This window comes from Podarcis muralis, chromosome 7 (genome assembly GCF_964188315.1).
Source record: "Podarcis muralis chromosome 7, rPodMur119.hap1.1, whole genome shotgun sequence".
NCBI classification, from domain to species: domain Eukaryota; kingdom Metazoa; phylum Chordata; class Lepidosauria; order Squamata; family Lacertidae; genus Podarcis; species Podarcis muralis.
In genome coordinates this window covers 6,174,024-6,188,604 of record NC_135661.1, presented here as the reverse complement: position 1 = coordinate 6,188,604, position 14,581 = coordinate 6,174,024, and the positions used below count along the sequence as shown (strand labels likewise).

Sequence of the window (14,581 nt, the reverse complement as noted above, 5' to 3'; positions counted from 1 at the left end):
TGCTCCGTTCCACCTTCTTTTTCTCTGCCTCTTCTAGCTGAGAAGAGCCCCAACCCCAGCCTCCTGCGCCTGTGCGGCTCCTTGGCCCAGCTGGCATGCGTAGAGCCAGTGCGCCTCCAGGCCTGGCTGACCCGGATGACCACCTCACCCCCGAAAGAGTCTGACCAGCTGGAGGTGGTGCAGGAGAACAGGCAGCTGCTCCAGCTGCTGACAACCTACATTGTCCGAGAGAACAGGTAGGTGGATCGGCCCCATCCAGGTAGGGAGCTTCTAGTTTTTAGCCACATGGGAAGCTGCTTTATATGGAATCAGACCATTGGTCTATCTAGCTCAGTACTCTCTGCACTAGTGGTTCCCAAAGTGGGCAATACTGCCCCCTGAGGATGGGGGTGGAATTACCCAGGAGGGCTCTAAGAGGCAGAGGAGTTGGTGATGCAAGACTCCTGCTAAGGGACTTTAAATTGGGAAACTGGTGCCACTTCCTCAGGCTTATCCACACATTAAGAAGTTACCGACAACAAAGTAGTTAGTAAGCATCATATCGGAGGCTCTTGCAACTAGCAGACTTTGAAAAGCTGGTATCACTGGATCAGGTTCATCAGTTTGCTGGATTGATTAACCTGAATAGCTTTGATTGGATTTGGAATGAATGTGCAGTTAATTGAGTTTCATAGCAGGTCGTTCAAACCACTATTTTGAATGATGCTTTTTGTAGGGAAAGGGGCGCTGGGGATGAGTTCATGGAACCTAGGGGGTGCTGGGGCCCTGAAAACAGTTCGGGAACCAGTGATTCATACATGGACTAGCAGTGGCTCTCCAGGGTTTCAGAGCAGATTCCCAGCTCTACCTGGAGATGCTGCCGGCTATTGGAGCCGGGACTGTCCGCATTCAAAGCAGCTGCTCTGCCATTGAGCAGCTGCCCTCCCCCGTAGCTTCCCAAACCCAAATCTTCCCAAATCTTGGTGTGATGGGCCGCTACTGTCTTGCCTTTCCAGCCAAGTCGGCGAAGGCGCCTGCACTGTCCTCCTGAGCACCCTGATCCCGATGGCCACGGAGATGCTGGCAAATGGTGATGGAACCGGCTTTCCCGAGCTGATGGTAGTCATGGCCACTCTGGCCAGCGCTGGTCAAGGGGCAGGGCACCTCCAGCTTCACAGCGCCGCTGTCGATTGGCTGAGCAGATGGTAAGAAGGGTGGTGGGAAGTGTCTTGTTTTGCGTGTCAGCCTCTCCCTCTCCTGAACAGAAATGGCTTAAGGTGATTGGATGGTTTGTATTGAGATGCAAAGGCGTTTGCCTGTCCATAGCCTGGAACGGTGAACTGTGCCACTGGGGCAGGGCATGCCTTTTTTTCTTTTCTTTTCTTTCTTTTATTTGATTTTCAAGATTTAATTATCATTATGAATAACGATCTGGTAGGAAATACGTAAGAAGAAAATGGGGGGGGGGACAGCGGTAACAAAACAACAACCAGGGTTCACAGCCATTGCATCATAAAATAAAGTATGTTCTCAAGAGACTATACATTGAATTAGATGTTACGACAAAATCCTACCTGAAAGAGAACAGAGCTAAAATTACAAATTCCAAATGTTGCCATATTTCATTGGGACTTGTCATTCCTGTGATTAGGTTGGAGATCCAATATTCTAGGCCAATTTTCTGCCATCTTCCCCGCCAACCACTCTTTTTATCTCACGCTGTTCTAGCAAGAAATACTTGTCTCAGAAGAACGTTGTTGAGAAAATGAATGCCAACGTCATGCATGGAAAGGTAACGTCTATCTTTGTTTAAGGGGTATGTGCAGTTAATTCCCTTGTGGTCTTGTAGATGAGGCAGCACCAAGGGGGAGCCAGGGAAGAAAGGATGGAGGACAGGGCAATATGGAGCCTCCTTCCTGAACACAAGGGCGATCCTTCCCTGCATAGAGAATCTTGTGCTCGGTCTGTCATGGTGACTTTTGCCCAACAGTTGAGGGAAGCATTATGGTCTCTGGATGTCTTCTCTGGGAGTCTACTCTGGTGGATGCAGTCCAGAGAAACTCAGCTTTGCTTTGTGCAGTTTAGTAGAATCAGCTTGGGAGGTATATCTGAATACTTGTCATGGCAGTGAGCTGCCTTATACTGAGTTAGACCATTGGTCCACCTAGTTAGTATGGTCTATACTGACTGGCAGCAGCTCTCCATGGTTTCAGGCAGGGGACATTTCCAGCCCTACGTGGAGATGCCTTTGTGGATCGAAGCCAGGACCTTCTGCTTGCAAAGAGGTGCTCCACCACTGAGCTACAGCCCATCCACAGTGGGGTGGTGGAGAGAAGACTTCTTCTTGGAACAAGGGGCATATTCCAGCCAGGCAAAAGCACTTGGGGAGAGCATGCTCAGTGGAGAGTCCCATGGGGCAGAACAGAGAGGCCCACAGGCCTGAGTCTCTCAGCAGAGTCAATGCTGCAGCCTGACTGTCATGTTGCAGCAGGATTTAGTAGAAAAGGCCTCTATCTGTGTGACTGAATGCCTCCTCCTCCTCTTACCTCTTGCAGCACGTGACTATCCTGGAATGCACCTGCCATATCGTCTCCTACCTGGCTGATGTAACCAATGCCCTGAGCCAGACCGGCGGGCAGGGCCCCAGCCACCTCTCTGTCGATGGGGAGGAGCGGGCCATCGAGGTGGACTCAGACTGGGTGGAGGAGCTGGCTGTGGAGGAGGAGGACTCCCAAGCTGAAGACTCGGTAGGTGGCCTGAGACTCGCTTGGCAAACTGGTCTAGCAAAGTGGCAAGACCACTGTGTTCTGTGAAAAGGTTTATGAAGACAAAACACTAAATTGTAAAAGACCCCTTACATTTAATGCTTCCTTTTTTGCCTTTGTGTGAGGCTAACTCGGATTGGTTGAATTTAAATTCAGAAGGGCTCTTAATCTTCCCAAAGCAACAGATGTGGTGGTAAAACTGTCCCCATACTGTACAATTTTCAAGTACCACATGCATGAGGATTTCCATGAATGAAGGCTGTTTCATACATATTTTTTACAAAAACCTTGCAATGCAGAAAAGTAGGGCATTTGGGAGAAGGTGGCTCTGGTTTAGCCCTCTCCTGGAGTTTCTACTAGTCTACATGCAGAGATTTTAAAATAAAGGAGCATTCAGCCAAGTGAATTGCCCACAGGTCTGATACCTCTTCAGCTGGTTGTGAATACAAAGCCATTGTGTTTACACTGGTCTGAAGAAAGACTGTGTAGCTTTCCAGCTAAAAGGCCCTTTCCCATCCTCTCTGGTGTGTGTGTGTAGGACGAGGACTCGCTTTGCAACAAACTTTGTACGTTTACCATCACTCAGAAAGAATTCATGAACCAACACTGGTGAGTCACCCTTGATTTTGAAATTTGAGTTGGGGGGCTTCTCTGTGGTCACCCGTTGTCTTGTGGCATTTGTCAGCCTGATAGCCCTGTCCTGGTGACCCAGGGTAGGGGGAAGTGCCCATTGCTGTGCTGGTCACCCAGCAGCCAGTCATCATGCCAACATAACTGACTGCTTTCAAGAAATAAAAACCTTCGCTCTGCAGGTACCACTGCCACACCTGTAAAATGGTCGACGGCGTCGGGGTCTGCACCGTTTGTGCGAAGGTTTGCCACAAGGACCACGAGATCTCGTATGCCAAGTACGGCTCTTTCTTTTGCGACTGTGGGGCAAAGGAGGACGGCAGCTGCCTGGTACGCTTCTCTGGTGATCGGGGGTGTTGGGATCTGTGGGGTGTTGTTGGTGGCAGCCCAGGCGGCACGCCGCAGGGGTGAACCCACGTGCCGCGTGTGAGCCTGACCGCACGGAAATCATGTTCCTGATTTTGCAGGCCTTGGTGAAGAGGACGCCCAGCAGCGGCATGAGCTCCACCATGAAGGAGTCTGCCTTCCAGAGCGAGACCCGCGTCCCTGAGAGCGTCGTCCGGCACTCCAGCACCTCCCCCACGGACAAATCCAAGACCTCCATCAACGACGGGCGGGGAGGGTCTGACGAGGAGAAGCCCAAGAAGAGCAGCCTGTGCCGGAACGTGGAGGGCTGCCGGGAGCAGCTGCAGTCCCAGGTGGGCTGAAGGCCTCTCTCCTCAAGGGAGGAGCCTGGTGGCACCATGGGGAAGTTGGGGGGGCACCTGCCTCTTGAGATCAGGAACATAGGAAACTCCCTTAGGCCAAGTTAGGGTAATTGGTCCAACCAGCTCAGTATTGTCTACACTGGCTGGCAGCAGCTCTCCAGGCTTTCAGGCAGGGAGTGTTTCCCCAGCCCTTCCTGGAGATGTTTCCTGGATTGAACCGTGAGCCTTCTGCATGCAAAGCAGGCACTCTGCCACTGAGCTTCCCCTAAAGAAAGTAAAGAGTCTAGTCCTCATGGTTCAGAATGAAGTTGTAAGTTAAATTGAAAGCTGTCCGATACTGAGCCGGGCCCTTAGTCCATCTAACTCGCTGGCAGTGGCTCTCCAATGTTTCAGCCAGGAGTCATTCCTGATTAGGGTCGGGGATTTAACCTGGGACCTTCAACCTGACCATTAGGTCCAGTCGTGGCTGACTCTGGGGTTGCGGCACTCATCTCGCTGTATTGGCCGAGGGAGCTGGCGTACAGCTTCCGGGTCATGTGGTCAGCATGACTAAGCCGCTTCTGGTGAACCAGAGCAGCACATGGAAACGCCGTTTACCTTCCCGCTGGAGCGGTACCTATTTATCTACTTGCACTTTGACGTGCTTTCGAACTGCTAGGTTGACAGGAGCAGGGACTGAGCAATGGAAGCTCATCCCGTGGCAGGGATTCAAACTGCTGACCTTCTGATCGGCAAGTCCTCACTCTGTGGTTTAACCCACAGTGCCACCTGTGTCCCCCATTGAACCATATCCCTTCCCTATTGTTTACTTGATTTGCTGCCAGAGTCCTTGAGCAAGGAGGCCACTAAGGCTGTTTCCCTTTCTCTCCCCACCCCCCACCCATCTTGCTGCAGGTCAACTTCTCCTTTGCTCCTCTGGTGCTGGACATGCTGAACTTCCTCATGGAAGCCATCCAGGTCAACTTCCAGCAGGCCTCAGCCATGGGCAGCAGCAGCCGAGCCCAGCAGGCCCTCAGTGAGCTCCACACCTTGGACAAGACGGTGGAAATGACAGATCAGCTGATGGTAAGAACCTTGTGGTTTCCTTTGAAGCACACAGGGCAGCGGCTCCTCAATAGTCTTCCCTTCTCCAGAGGGACCCCAGGAGTCCATCCCCACCTCCTTTCACTCCAATTGGCTCCAATCAGCAGGGGCTCTATTGCAGAGATAGTAGCACGTCTTTGATCCCCCCCCCCCTGACAGCCCCAGACCACTACACGTGTGAACACAGGAGGTGGCATTCACTCTCTACTTTCATGCTTTATATAAGAGCTGATCACAAGAGCACTCTCCCCTCTTGAGGTTTCCAGCAACTGGTATTTAAAAGCATTGCTGCCTCCTGCGGTGGAGGCAGAGCATAGTCATCATGCCTAGTTGCCATCGGTACCCCTCTTCTCCATGAATTTGTCCAGTCCTCTTTCGGAGCCTCCCAGGTTGCTGGCCATCTCTGCTTCCTATGGCAGCGAGGTCCCACAGTTTTAACTCTGTGCCTCGTGAATAAGTCCTATTTTTTATCTGTTCCTCATCTCCCAGCGTTCAGCTTCATGGGCTGTTCACAAATTCTAGTGTTCTGAGAGTGGGAGAAAAAACTTTTTGCTATTCACTTACACCTCGCTGCTTAAGGGCCCCCTCTGAAAGGCTTTGACCAGCCTTGGCAGGGCTCCAGACGCACTTCTGCCGTAGCCGGGAGGAAGCAGAGTTCATCATTATGACTTCTGCCCAGTATTAAGCGTCAACAGAGATTCTTCCTTCCTCTGGCGTGGCGCCGCTCACTGGCTTGGCCTCTTCTGTGCTCTCCCCACTTCCCCAGGTGCCAACTCTCGGCTCTCAAGAAGGTGCCTTTGAGAATGTCCGCATGAACTACAGCGGGGACCAGGGCCAGACCATCCGGCAGCTGATCAGCGCCCATGTACTGCGGCGAGTGGCCATGTGCGTGCTTTCCTCGCCTCATGGGCGTCGCCAGCACCTGGCCGTCAGCCATGAGAAGGGCAAGGTGAGTCTAGACGGAGATGGGAAGCATCTGCATTTGGGGCAGCCACCTGCAGTGTGTGTGTGTGTGCGTTTTAAAAATCAGTACATTTTATTTCATCTTCCACATATGCGTATTACACTACAAATGACACTCCTCCTACCCAGAGTAGACCCGCTGAAATGAGGAAAACAAAATTAGTCCTGTCCATCAACTTCAGTGGGTCTGCTGTGAGGAGGACTAGTCTTTGATATGGCTCCATGAGCTTCTTCCATGAAACGGAGAGCCAGCATATGGTGTGGTGTTTAAGAGTGTTGGTCTAGGACAGGGGTCAGCAACCTTTTTCAGCCGTGGGCCGGTCCACCGTCCCTCAGACCATGTGGTGGGCCGGACTATATTTTGAAAAAAATATATGAATGAATTCCTATGCCCCACAAATAACCCAGAGATGCATTTTAAATAAAACATTCTACTCATGTAAAAACATGCTGATTCCCGGACTGTCGGTGGGCTGGATTGAGAAGGTGATTGGGCCGCATCCGGCCCACAGGCCTTAGGTTGCCAAGCCCTGGGCTAGGACCTGGGAGATCAGGGTTCAAATCCCCAATTAAGCTGAGCCTTTCTGGGTGACCTTGGGCCAGTAATGGTCTCTTAGCTTAAACCTCGCATGGTTGTTGTGGGAATTGAATGAGGAGGTGGAGAACCAGGTACACCACTTTGAGCTCCTGGAGAAAAGGTGAGATATAAATGCAATAAATAAATAACTATTAAGTTCAAAATACATTAGAGTATTAATAATCTTACGTTTGATTATATATATGCATAATAAAATAGCTTGTTGGTTCCATATATTTTTACTTAGCAGTTGATCCTTCTACAGAAATAAAGAACTATCTGGTCTGTAAATGCACAAAGTCAGCTCCTTATCTTGAAATTCTCAGTTGTCTCTTTTTGTATTGAGTTACCAGGCTCCCATTTATCAGTAGCGTCTCACAAAAACATACTTTCCCCCTTTAACACAACAGTTTAGCTTAGCTATATTTTGACAGTTCTCATTGTTGCCTTACAAAGCTCTGTGCATTTGCATAGTCTTGTAGTGGGGTCTGGGAAACTTTCATGATCATAATGGTACCGTAGAGATGAAGCTGGCAACTCTGTGCTGTTCATTTCCCATTCAAGTGCCAAAGCGCCTCACACACTCTCTGCAACATCTCATGATCGTATTTTGCTCTTAAATGCAGATCACGGTCTTGCAACTCTCGGCGTTGCTGAAGCAAGCCGATTCCAGCAAACGGAAACTGACCCTGACTCGCCTGGCGTCCGCCCCGGTTCCCTTCACTGTGCTGAGCCTGACGGGGAACCCTTGCAAGGAGGACTACCTGGCTGTGTGTGGGCTGAAGGTAAAAAGCATGGCAGCAGCCTCTGGGGCCACAGCACCGCTGCCTCTCTTGGCATGACTATATTGGGTCCGTTAATTGCCGTGGGATAAAATACTTTCTCTCCAGTTAAAAAAAATACAAAAAAGCTACCTTGACATAGTAAAAGAGTGTAAATATAGGACAGCTTGGAAGAGATGCCTCGTGTAATAATAATAATAATAATTTATTATTTATACCCCGCCCATCTGGCTGGGTTTCCCCAGCCACTCTGGGTGGCTTCCAACTGAATATTAAAAACAGTACAGCATCAGACATTAAAAACTTCCCTAAAGAGGGCTCCCTTCAGATGACTTTTAAAAGTAAAACAGTTGTTTATTGCTTTGACATCTGCTGGGAGGGCGTTCCACAGGGCAGGCGCCACTACCGAGAAGGCCCTCTGCCTGGTTCCCTGTAACTTGGCCTCTTGCAGTGAGGGAACCACCAGAAGGCCCTCGGCGCTGGATCTCAGTGTCCGGGCTGAACGATGGGGGTGGAGACGCTCCTTCAGGTATACTGGACCGAGGCCGTTTAGGGCTTTAAAGGTCAGCACCAACACTTTGAATTGTGCTTGGAAACGTACTGGGAGCCAATGCAGATCTCTCAGAACCGGTGTTATGTGGTCCCGGCGGCCACTCCCAGTCACCAGTCTAGCTGCCGCATTCTGGATTAATTGCAGTTTCCGGGTCACCTTCAAAGGTAGCCCCACGTAGAGCGCGTTGCAGTAGTCCAAGCGGGAGATAACTAGAGCATGCACCACTCTGGCAAGACAGTCCGCGGGCAGGTAGGGTCTTAGCCTGCGTACCAGGTGGAGCTGGTAGACAGCTGCCCTGGACACAGAATTAACCTGTGCCTCCATGGACAGCTGTGAGTCCAAAATGACTCCCAGGCTGCGCACCTGGTCCTTGAGGGGCACAGTTACCCCATTCAGGACCAGGGAATCCCCCACACCCGCCCGCCCCCTGTCCCCCAAAAACAGTACTTCTGTCTTGTCAGGATTCAACCTCAATCTGTTAGCCGCCATCCATCCTCCAACAGCCTCCAGGCACTCACACAGGACCTTCACCGCCTTCACTGGTTCTGATTTAAAGGAGAGGTAGAGCTGGGTGTCATCTGCATACTGATGAACACCCAGCCCAAACCCCCTGATGATCTCTCCCAGCGGCTTCATATAGATATTAAAAAGCATGGGGGAGAGGACGGAACCCTGAGGCACCCCACAAGTGAGAGCCCAGGGGTCTGAACACTCATCCCCCACCACCACTTTCTGGACACGGCCCAGGAGAAAGGAGCGGAACCACCGTATAACAGTGCCCCCAGCTCCCAGCCCCTCTAGACGGTCCAGAAGGATGTTATGGTCGATGGTGTCGAAAGGCCGCTGAGAGATCCAGCAAAACTAGGAAACAGCTCTCACCTTTGTCCCTAGCCCGCCGGAGATCATCAACCAGCGCGACCAAGGCAGTTTCAGTCCCATAGTGAGGCCTGAATCCCGATTGGAAGGGATCCAAATGGTCCGCATCCTCCAGGCATGCTTGGAGTTGTCTGGCAACCACCCGCTCAATCACCTTGCCCAAGAATGGTAAATTTGAGACTGGGCGATAGTTAGCCAAATTGGCTGGGTCTAAAGATGTTTTTTTAAGAAGCGGTTTAATGACCGCCTCTTTCAGCGGGTCTGGGAAGGCTCCCTCATAGAGGGAAGCATTTACCACCCCGCAGAGCCCATCGCCCAGCCCTTCCCGGCTCGCTTTTATCAGCCAGGATGGGCAAGGATCAAGGAGACAGGTGGTCGGTTTCACTTGTCCAAGCAGCCTGTCCACATCCTCGGAGGTAACAGATTGGAATTGATCCCATGTAACAGGACTAGACAGAACTCTAGCACTCTCCCACCCTGGCCCTGCTCCCATGGTGGAGTCTACCTCCTTCTGAATCTGAGCGACTTTATCTGCAAAAAACTTTGCAAAAGCATTGCAGGAGATCTTGGGGTCCCTACTAGGCCCCGGTGGTGCAGGTGGTTCCGATAGATTGCGAACCACCTGAAAAAGTCTCCTGCTGCTGTTTTCTGCAGATGCAATGGAGGCGGTGAAGAAGGCCCTCTTCGCCGTCGCCATTGCCACTTGGTAGGCTCGACGTTGAGCTCTAGCCCGTGTCCGGTCTGATTCAGAATGAGTTTTCCGCCACCGGCGCTCTAGCCATCTCAATGATTGTTTCATCACCCTCAGCTCCGGGGAAAACCATGGGGCTGTCCGGGCTCCATGCAATCGGAGAGGGCGCTTCGGAGCCAGACAGTCTATAGCCCTGGTTAACTCCGCATTCCAGCGGGCCACCAGGGAATCAGCTGAAAGGCCATCAACTTGGGATAAAACATCCCCTACCACTCTCTGGAAGCCAATTGGATCCATTAAGTGGCGGGGGCGGACCATCCAAATCGGTCCCACTTCCCTGCAGAGGGGAAGGGTTGCGGAGAAGTCCAGTTGCACCAGGAAGTGATCTGACCATGGCACTTCTTTTGTTTCGCTTTTAGTTAATGTCAGATCACCAACATCCGTAGAGGTAAACACCGAGTCTAAGGCATGTCCGCGGCTATGAGTTGGGCCAAACTTATTCAGGGACAGCCCCATGGAGGCCATGCTTTCCACGAAGTCCCGAGCGGCCCCTTGTAAGGTCGTGTCGGCATGGATGTTAAAATCCCCCAGGACAACCAAGCTAGGTGTCTCCAGGAGCATATCTGCCACAACCTGAAGCAGCTCGGGCAGGGAATCCTTGGTGCAGCGGGGAGGTCGGTACACCAATAGGAATCCTGTACTGCCCCTATTGCCCAACTTCCAGAACATGCACTCAGAAAATTGGGTCTTCCCAATAGGACGCCTGGTGCAGACTAATGACTTCCTAAAAATCACTGCAACCCCCCCTCCCCGCCCACATGACCTGGGTTGCTGTGCGTAAGAGAAACCTGGTGGGCAAGCAGTGGCAAGGACAGGCCCATCTGCCTCATCCAACCAGGTCTCTGTCACACATGCCAGGTCAAATCCTCCATCCACAATCAGGTTGTGGATGGCAGTGGTTTTATTCATCATTGACCTGGCATTGCACAGCAACACTTTCAGGTCATGTGGGTTTCCCTTGCTGATTCCAGGATCCTTCCGGTCAGGACCAGACCCGGAGGCAGGGATAGTCCTCAAACAACGACTAAACCTGCCTCCTCGGTAATGACATGGTCTGGTCTTAGCGTAACTCCTCCTCCGGCCCGTGATCACTGAGATCGGGTGTCCCAATACATTCCCTCCTGTGGAACCTGCCCCAGCCATTCTATTGGCTGAGGCCCACTCCCAGGCAGCCCTGACCCTTCCCTTTAAAAGGCAAAATACAAACTATATAATAACTTAACAGAATAATAAAAATAGAAGCACAGCAAAAAACAATAGTGCTAAAATTAAACTATTCCCCACCCTAACTAAATACTTAACCAACCGCAAACAGAAATAAAATTATAAAATTATAAAACATTATAAAAAACAACCACCACCATTTAAGGTGCGGCAAATTAAAAGCAGTTAAAACATTTAAAACCATTTTGTCACTTGCTGCAGGTAGCTGCTCAGGCCTCTAAACTGTAGTGGTGAGTGCAGGCCCCGCCCCCTAGGCCAGATGGAGTTAGCAGGAAAGGGAGCGGCCCACCCAGCACTCACCAGAGCAGCAGCAGCAGTGTAGTGGTGGTTAGAACCTGGGGGGATTTGAACCGGGGAGAGACCTGGGTTCAAATCCCCACTTGGCCGTGAAGTTCACTTCTCAGCCTAACCTGCCTCACAAGGTTGTTGTGGGAATTAAATGAGGAGAAGAAGAACTACCATGTGCGCCACCTTGAGCTCCTTATAGAAAAGTGGGATATAAATGCAATCCATCAATCATTTTCCAGTTTCCGTGTATTAACAACTTAGGCATTCTCTCCAGCATTTAATCGAGTTATTTCAATTTCTCTCTCTCTCTCGACAGGACTGCCATGTGCTCACCTTCAGCAGCTCTGGATCTGTCTCGGACCACCTGGTCCTTCACCCTCAGCTGGCCACGGGCAACTTCATCATCAAAGCTGTGTGGCTGCCAGGCTCGCAGACGGAGCTCGCCATCGTCACTGCGGATTTTGTGAAGGTGCAGTGAAGTTGGGAAACAGGTTGGGGGCTGAACTAGATGGGACCTTTTAGGGTCTGATCTATAGAGGGTTGCCGTTGTGCTGCTCCTCAGCTGGGTATCCTGGACCTAAGCTGCTAAGGGCCTTGTAAATTATTTTATTTTTAAAAAATAATTTTTATTAGATTTAACATATAAAATTATAAAACACATCACAAAACTTCACCACTTATACAATTTATTTTTTTTTGGACTTACATCAGCGCCTCTGATGATCCACCGTTTTAACCACTTTTTATGCATTTCTTAAATTCATATTGCCTTTAATTATCTTAACTAACCAACTTCCCCCTAATCCCTTTTTTGCAATAGTTCCAATAATTCTCCTCACAAAACTTCTTGCAAATCTACAAACGTAGTCTGATCATCACAGATACTTTTCATATAATCTGTAAATTTACTCCAGTCTTCTGTGAACTTTTGGTCCCGCCGATTATGAATCCTTCCTGTTAGTTTATCTAATTCTGCATAGTCCATTAATTTCATCCTCCATTCTTCTTTCGTCGGTAATTCTTCTTGCTTCCGTTTTTGTGCCAATAATATTCTTGCTCCCGTTGTTGCATATAAAAACAGCTTACATTCCTTTCTATTTATGTCACTTCCTACAGTGCCTAGTAAAAATGCTTCTGGTTTCTTTATAAATGTATATTTCAACATTTTTTTCATCTCATTGTATATCATCTCCCAGAAGTTTTTCACCTTTTTACATTCCCAAGGGCATTGTAAATTAATGTGATTTTTTTTAACCTGGTCCCATAGCATGTGGGCAGACACTGCCGACTTTGGAGCAATGGAGTTATGTCCTGGGGGTAGTCTTTCCTCATTGACAGTCTAGCCACAGCATTTTGACCCAGCTGGAGTCTGTTCTTGCAGTGGCCAACCAGCCAGATGCCCCAAGGGAAACCCAGAAGTTAGACCTGAGCATTGCAGCGCTCTCCCCATTTGAGATTCCCAGCAATTGGCTTTTAGTCCATCGGCATTCATCTAGCTTCTGACAGTAGCCCTTTTTGTTGGCCCCCAACTACTAACTGTCCCTTCTGTTCCAACAGATTTACGACCTCTCAGTGGATGCCTTGAGCCCAACTTTCTACTTCCTGCTGCCCAGCTCCAAGATCAGGGACATTACTTTCCTGTTCAACGAAGAGGGCAAGAACATTGTGGTCATCATGTCATCTGCCGGCTACATCTACACCCAGCTCATGGAGGAAGCCAGCAGTGCCCAGCATGGCCCTTTCTATGTCACCAATGTCCTAGAAATCTCACACGATGACCTGAAGGTAACACAGCACTACATTTTATATTTCTGGTACCTGGATCGATGAAGGTTTCACAGTACGACATGACAGCCTTAAACAAGACCTCCTCTCTGTTTGGCTTTTCCCCTTCTGGGACATCACTGCTCACCCCTAACTATGAACAAGTTAAAAAACACAGGTCCCAGTACCAGTCCTTGCGGGGCACCACTTTCTACATCTCCCCATTTGGAGAACTGTCCATTTCTTCCTATTTTTTGCTTCCTGCTACTTAACAAGTTCCTGATCCACAAGAAGACCTCTCCTCTTATTCCTGGACTGCTAAGCTTACTCAGGAGTCTTTGGTGAAGCACTTCTTTTTGAAGGTCCAAGTATACCATCTCTACAGCTTGTTAACACTCTCAAAGAACTCTTAATAGGTTTGTGAGTCAGGGCTCTGCTTCAGCAAGGCTTGTTTTTCTACATACTTGGTTATTTTATCCTTAACAATACTTTCCGCCAGTTTTTCCAGTTAAGCTAACAGGACTGCAATTCCCAGCATTCACCCCCCACCCCCAATGCCCTGATCCTGTTTCAGTCTCTTCCCCTTCTGGAACATGTCTCCTGGCATCCAGCAAAATGTGGCCGTGTGTTAAAGAGGGTGTGTTCAGTATAGCAAGCGCAAATGGAAATTGAGCAGGAAGATCAACAGGTTATTGTGCATTCCTGAGAGGATATTTTCCTGCGTTGTCCCCAACCCAGCCCTACACAGAGTAGACCCATTTAAATTACTTGACCAAGTCACTAAAAACTGCAGGAGGGGAAAGTGCTTTTGTGGTTGGGTCCTTCTTACAGGTTGGGGCATCTGGGTGGCCACTGTGAGAACAGGATGCCGGGCTAGACGGGCCACTGGCCTGATCCAGCAGTCTCCTAAGTTTTCATGCCTCTTCATTTCAGTGGATCTCCTCTTGAGTGGGACTCACATTCATAGAATCAGAGAATTGTAGAGTTGGAGGGAACCCTGAGGATCATCTAGTCCAGCGGTTCTCAACCTGTGGGTCCCCAGATGTTGTTGGACTACAACTCCCATCATCCCTGAGCTCTGGCCTTGATAGCTAGGGGTGATGGGAGTTGTAGTTCAACAACATCGGGGGACCCACAGGTTGAGAAAGGCTGATCTAGTGTGACTCCCTGCAATTCAGGAATGTAAAGCTGTCCCATTGGATTGGATGCAACCCTGAGAACTTTTGCGGGCGCTGCTGGCACTTGCGGGTACTCCCTTGGTGACCCTTGGTCTTGCCACTGCATCACCCTTGACATCCTTTTCTCCCACAAGCAGTTTTGCCTCAGGAGGGCTTGGCATCACATGAACTTCCTCAAATGCCACATCGAAGCAGTGTTTGGGCCAGGGAAAGCATTTCCCAGTTTGCCTTCTTGGTAGCCTTCACAGTCCCGAGTCGCACCCAGAGGTCCCGACATGCCTCTTTTCTCCCTGTTCCCTGCAGGACAGCAACGGTCAGGTGGCCGGAGGCGGTGTTTCTGTCTACTATTCCCACGTCCTGCAGATGCTGTTCTTCAGCTACTGCCAAGGCAAGTCCTTTGCGGCCACCGTCAGCCGGGCCACGCTGGAAGTGATGCGCCTCTTCCCCATCAACGTCAAAAG

The 14,581-nt window shown here is 50.1% G+C and overlaps 1 protein-coding gene across 8 annotated transcripts in view; it reads left to right on the top strand.

The window, feature by feature from the left end:
- The window catches only part of UBR4 (ubiquitin protein ligase E3 component n-recognin 4), a 164,504-nt gene that overhangs the window by 35,711 nt on the left and 114,212 nt on the right, over window positions 1–14,581 (top strand). For all 8 annotated transcript variants that reach the window (XM_028741577.2, XM_028741585.2, XM_028741584.2 and 5 more), the window contains exons 32-44: window positions 38–236; window positions 996–1,184; window positions 1,708–1,771; window positions 2,535–2,726; window positions 3,283–3,353; window positions 3,557–3,704; window positions 3,842–4,072; window positions 4,976–5,146; window positions 5,931–6,113; window positions 7,331–7,489; window positions 11,495–11,647; window positions 12,736–12,963; window positions 14,424–14,581. In XM_028741577.2, coding sequence (XP_028597410.2) covers window positions 38–236; window positions 996–1,184; window positions 1,708–1,771; window positions 2,535–2,726; window positions 3,283–3,353; window positions 3,557–3,704; window positions 3,842–4,072; window positions 4,976–5,146; window positions 5,931–6,113; window positions 7,331–7,489; window positions 11,495–11,647; window positions 12,736–12,963; window positions 14,424–14,581 — 2,146 coding nt within the window. The remainder of the gene's footprint in view (window positions 1–37; window positions 237–995; window positions 1,185–1,707; window positions 1,772–2,534; window positions 2,727–3,282; window positions 3,354–3,556; window positions 3,705–3,841; window positions 4,073–4,975; window positions 5,147–5,930; window positions 6,114–7,330; window positions 7,490–11,494; window positions 11,648–12,735; window positions 12,964–14,423) is intronic.